At 44.4% G+C, this 6,103-nt stretch overlaps 1 protein-coding gene across 1 annotated transcript; it reads left to right on the forward strand.

Moving 5' to 3' along the window:
* Window positions 1-2,019: 2,019 nt before the first annotated feature.
* Window positions 2,020-3,493, forward strand: LOC105550684 (beta-defensin 103). Its single transcript, XM_011995667.1, has 2 exons — window positions 2,020-2,295; window positions 3,262-3,493. The coding sequence occupies exons 1-2, from the start codon at window positions 2,238-2,240 to the stop codon at window positions 3,405-3,407; spliced, it is 204 nt and encodes a 67-aa protein (XP_011851057.1). The 5' UTR covers window positions 2,020-2,237; the 3' UTR covers window positions 3,408-3,493.
* The last annotated feature ends 2,610 nt before the right edge of the window (window positions 3,494-6,103 follow it).

The raw sequence follows: 6,103 nt of genomic DNA on the forward strand, positions 1-6,103 counted from the left end.
TACACAGTCTCTCTCTTCTATTGTTTGAAATTTTACCATAAAAATGCATTACTTTTATAATTTTCTTAAAACACATAAGTCCCCCTCAAAACTGATTTTGTGAGTGACAAGGGTGTCCAAACTTGAAAAGGCTGATTGTCACAGCCCAGTCTCCAATTCCCAGCTCCCAAATTAGTTGACAAGAAAACGTGGCGCTTTTTCCTTCCCAAGGAACCTTTACGAAATAGTGGTGTTGTCATAAAAATGCCTCCCAGTCTGTGAAGGAACAGGTTAGACCAGGGGTTCACCTGTGGAGGTCTATTCTCCATGTGGAAAAGCAAGTCATCTCCAGCGTCTGACTGTCTGCACCCCAGGCTGAGAGCTGGTGCTAATCTTCTACAACACCCAACGACATTGTTATCTCTGACATCGTAAGACTGTGAAGTCAGCACTCATCCCATCCACACTCACCTCCTTCCCCCATTTATAAATATCTCCAATTGCTTTGTCTCAAATCATGAACTTAAGAGGAAAGTTAGATTTTAAAAAGAAGTATCTACAAATCTAAAGTCTTACATCTGCTGATTGAGCTCCACTCTTAGCCTCAGTTATCTTTCTTCTACATTTCTGCAGCCCTGTGCTTGAACGCTTCCTATGACTCCCATTAGAATCCATCCAAAATTTATCATTTGACTGCCTGCCCATCTAGCTGGCCCTACATGGAGCTTCTGGAGAGAAAGAACCAAGACTGGTCCCTCTTCGTATCTCACCCACTTCACCCTCACCTACCCTGAAAACATGATACTTGTCCCTTCCTATAGTGTGTGTTCAGAGTTTGCTTACGGAATCTGACAGGTGTGGTGCGCCCAAACTCTGAACACACACTGCCAGAACTAACACACCCTGGATCCTTAGTGGATCCGTTATAATTGCATTCACGGGAAGCAGCAGCTAGGAGACATCATGGTGACTTCAGCTCCCAATTGAATTGTCATTGACTTACTTAGCTACCAATTGATAGTCAACCAAATATAACCCATCTAGAACATTTAAGTCTAATTGCTGGTTTTTTTCCCTTTTTTAGCATTTTCCCCTTGAAACATTGAATCTATACCCAGGGGAAATCTTCTGGCCGTTGGACAACCTCGAATGCTCCTGAGTCAAGAGTAACTTGAAGTCTTAAGTGTCTATTCTGAAGCCCCTCTTTTGTACAGGGATAGTCTTTGACTAGGAGGAGACGCCAGTCTATTAAATCTATCATCCCAGCATCCCCTTTCTCTGATGAAGTAAAATTAAACACCTTCTTTACTCATAAATTTGGTAGGTTTTAGACAATGATGAAGAATCAGACATGGGCTGCACACAGTGGCTCATACCGGTAATCCCAGCAAATTAGGAGGCTGAAGCAGGAGGATTGCTTGAGCCCCGGAGTTCACATCTGGGCTCAAAACCAGTCTGGGCAGCATAGTGAGAACCCACTTTATTTTCTACAGAAAATTTAAAATTTAGCCAGGTGTGGAGGCATGCATTTGTGGTCCCAGCTACTCAGGAGACTAAAGTGGGAGGACCTCTTGAGCCTGACAGCTCAAGCTGCTGTGAGCTGTAATTAGGCCACTGCACTCCAGCCTGCGCAACAGAGTGAGACTCTGTCTCCCCCCGCAATAAAAATGAAAGAATGACCCATGTTTCACTCAAATTATAGCACTCCATCATAAGCCAAGGGCCAGGGGGACAGGGAATGTAGCCCATTTTCCTCCCTTACTTCACTACCAAAAAGCTAGTCCTATTGCCAGATACTGAATATGTCCAGGGCTGGATTTATTTGGTCCCCAGGAGGGTCTTAGACTCTCCCAGTATTTTAGGAAGAGGAAGAAAAGCTCCAGAGTAACAAAATATGGACAAGTCAGGCCCCAGCCAAATGCCCTGAGACTACTCCCCAAAGGGGGCGTTCTTGCCCATGCCAGCCCTATCTGTACCCACAACCCAATCCAACCCACACTCAAACAAGCCCCTGGAGCCCAGAGAGCTCCAGGACAGCCACACATTCATAGGGAGCTCTGCCTCTCCATTGGGTTCCTAATTAACTGAGTGAGTGGGTGTGTTCTACATGGTGAGAGGTATTGGTATGACGCATCAGGAAACATGTCATAGTCTCATTACTGTAACATGACAAGAATTGCAGCCATGGCTGGAACCTTTATAAAGTGACCCAGCACACCTTTCCATCCAGTCTCAGCGTGGGGTGAAGCCTGACAGCTATGAGGATCCATTATCTTCTGTTTGCTTTGCTCTTCTTGTTTTTGGTGCCTGTTCCAGGTAAGATGGGCTGGGAAATCCAAGGATTGAACTAATTGAGAATACATAATTCAGAGTCAGTCTTTCTCCATCCTTCAGAGTGCCTTAGACCAAGCAGGTTTGTTTTATGGGAACTAGGCATCACCATTTTTTTTTCAGACAAGAATCATTTAGCAGCCAGGCATGGTGGCTCACACCTGTAATCCCAACACTTTGGGAGGCCGAGGCGGGTGGATCACAAGGTCAGGAGTTCAAGACCGGCCTGGCCAAGATGGTGAAACCCTGTCTCTACTAAAAGTACAAAAATTAGCCGGGCATGGTGGCAGGCACCTGTAATCCCAGCTACTCGGGAGACTGAGACAGAGAATTGCTTTAATCTGGGAGGTGGAGGTTGCAGTAAGCCGAGATCGTGCCACCGCACTCCAGCCTGGGTGACAGGGTGAGAGTCCATCTTAAAAAAAAAAAAATAATAATAATTAAGAACTGTAAATCAGGTTTCCCAAACTTTCCTGATCCACTCCTAAGAAACTAAATAGCTCCCCAAAGCTCTTTCCCCATCTCTTCATGGGAAGATTGTTATACCTGCTGATGAGACATGAATCCAACAAAAAATTTTAATACAGCAGGGAAGATTGATTTCCTCTGAACAGAACAGAAGCACAGGCTCCTGTTTCACTAAGTGCAGTGGTTGGAGGTGGAGTGTTTGGGCTGCCTCTGAGGACACCACAGCCTCAGCACCCCCACTGTTCCTGTGGCAGTCACAGGGTCACGCCACTTCCCTGGTGCCACTGTGGGTCCACAGCTGAGCTGCAGCCATAGAAACATTGTCTATGGGTCGTTTAGTCATACCTTTATTTTTCTCCCAATTTTATAGAAAAAGGAAAAAGAAATAAAAGAATACAAGAAAAGCAACAGATGAGTTATTTATTTGCGGAATACCAAAAGCCGTCCTAAAACCTTTCCATGTGTGCTATTTTGTCATTGCAGGTCATGGAGGAATCATAAACACACTGCAGAAATATTATTGCAGAGTCAGAGGTGGCCGCTGTGCTGTGCTCAGCTGCCTTCCGAAGGAGGAACAGATTGGCAAGTGCTCGACACGTGGCCGAAAATGCTGTCGAAGAAAGAAGTAAAAACCCAGAAACATGACGAGAATGTTGTAAAGTGTGGAAATGCCTTCTTAAAGTTTATAAAAGTAAAATCAAATTAAAATGTTTTTCAAAAAAAATTAGGAGCTTGATTTAAAAAAAAAAAAAAAAAAGCTGGTCATTTTGGTAGTTGTTTCCAAACAGGCAACTCAGAAAATCTTAAGGACTCACCTTTCTTTCAAAGAAAGTAGAATCTCTGGAGAAATCTACAAGGGAGGCTGACCTTATTATCCAAGGGTTACCAGGTTCTATTCCTCCTTTGTGAACGTGACGCCCAGTGAAGTTGGACTCTTCACTCTCTTGAAATACGCCTTTTGCTTTCATGTCACCCAAGCCTTGAGCCTTTTCAGTCCCTCTACCCCAAATGGCATCTCTCCATTAAATCTATCTCTAAGGTTTCCATGCATCCCTCAGGGGCTATCCCAATTCCTTCCAAAAACTTTGTCTTCAGAGAAATAGGGAACCTGACTCTTCCTCAGATATTCACTTTGCTTTCTCTCACCCATGCCTCTGCTCTGGTTGGCCTCGTGTCTGCCTCACTCCTCCAACTTCATCTCTAAACTTTAACCTGTCCTTCAGGGACCATCTCACATTTTATCTCCATCTTAAAAACACAGGTGATTTTCCAAATGCTTACAGTCTTTCCTCTGGTTCACCACAGGGTTCTGACTTGAGTCCTCCATCTATAACCCTTGCTTGGTTTTTATATTATGTACAGTGACATACTGCCCATCTCCATATTAGATTTTGTGAGCCTTAAAGCAAGGAGTTTGTCTTAATTCTTCCTGGACTGCTTGTAAAGTGCCCTGAGCATGAAGGTTGTTCACAAGTATTTATTGAATTGAAGTACATTCAAATGATTTATTGATTGAAGTATCTTTAATCATTCAAATGATTTGGAGGTACTGCAGTTTAACTATCTAGTGCTCTCTCAACGTTGATGCAGAAGGATTCCAGCAAATAGAGTGCGTGGTCCTGCATACCTGACACCAGACCCCAGTCATGGCACTATATATGGAGAAAAGACAATACAACAAGGCTCTTAGGAAGAAAGGCTCAAGGACCCAAAAAGATGAGACTGCTCCTCACTTTCCATCCAAAATGGACTCACTGCTATGGGAATCTCCCTCTGATAGTAGACAAAAGGGAACCTGTCAACAGGTGACAGCTGCGTTCAGAGATTGGGTAATAAGCAGTGCAACAGACCAGTGAAGTGACGCTTTCGACTGCCCCCAGCTCACTACAGCAGCAGGGCCCAGACCACAGCACACAAAGGAAGACTCAAACGAAGACCAGCGATCCTGAGGCATTGAAGAGACTGAAATCAAACTTTCCGAAGCACAAGACACCACCACTTCCAGGGCAGAATAGCAGAAAGAGGGTACATAGAAGGAAGCAAGGCCCCCAAGTGTTGGCGGTAGGGGCAGGGACACATGGTAAATCTTCAGTCCTGGGCTGTTGTGTTTTCATGTGAGCGTGCTTGGGGTAAGATTTCACAAGGCCAGAGGCAAATGAAAACACCCAAAAGGGATTGAATAACAATTTCAGGAGCACTAAAGGCTGGAAAAGTTTTCATTCCCACCAGCAAAGTGGAGAGACTGCAGAATTCTCAGACAACTAACACATTAGCAGTGGTGCTATTTGGCTCTAGATTAAATTGTTCTGCAACTACTCTAACAAATTTTTTCCAAAACCATTCTTAAAAGGACCAGACTGATCTATAAGAAGCTTAAATGTGTGACAGAATAAAGCCTAACATTCTTCAAAGGAAAACAACTAAATCCATCATTCAACAATTTGTGCTTTATAATGCACTGAACCTAGTAAAAACTTAGCAGCCATACAGGAAAATATGTCTGAAGCTGCCTCTTCAGACAGGCAGAGCCTCGGTCTGGGGCTGAGACCTGCTTAGAATCTGCATGGGGTGAGCGTGGAGAACACCAGCTCCCTTCTCCTAGGGTCCGGGCATTTGTTGTTGGTGTCAGTGGTCACAGCAGTATCTGGGCCCATTGAATTATTTTAGTCAAGAATTATAAATAACCCACTTGAAATTCTGTCTGTTTGCAAACAATGGTCTCTCTATCACTGTTGGACTTCTTAAGGCATTCCACCAGAGCCCACCTGGTAAGAGTAGCCTTGGCTCAAACAGACATATTCTTATTCCAAATATGTTTTGTGGAATCACAAACTGAAACTGCTATATTCCAAGTAAAATAAGGAGCTGGCACTCACACTGGACGCCTCCCCGGGGTCTTGTGGTCAGGGATTGATTGGCTATTTGCAGGACATATTGGATAACTGTTCAAGGGACAGTTGGAATCTGGACAAGGAAACAGAGGGGAGACAGGAGGAAGAATCACATTATGCCTCAATAAGATGTCATCCTGGCCCTACAGAAACACCAGATTTAGGCAGTGACCATGTCCTCTTGGAAAGGAAGAAAAAGACAAGCTCAAAAGGACACAGGCCCCAAGAGTGAGATATTAAGACCAGTAGCAGTTGGAGACAGCCTGGCGTGGGAGCCATGACCATCCCGGCACATACTCTGAGGAGCTAAGAGGGTGTTGCTGTTGCTGTTCCTCCTGGAAGGTCCTGATAATGAGTCTATCAGAGTGTGGTGCTCCTGGGCTCTTTGTTTGACTCATTACAGCTTTCTTAACAACCCATTCCAACCTTCAAAA

Source organism: Mandrillus leucophaeus, unplaced genomic scaffold (genome assembly GCF_000951045.1).
Source record: "Mandrillus leucophaeus isolate KB7577 unplaced genomic scaffold, Mleu.le_1.0 Scaffold495, whole genome shotgun sequence".
NCBI lineage: Eukaryota > Metazoa > Chordata > Mammalia > Primates > Cercopithecidae > Mandrillus > Mandrillus leucophaeus.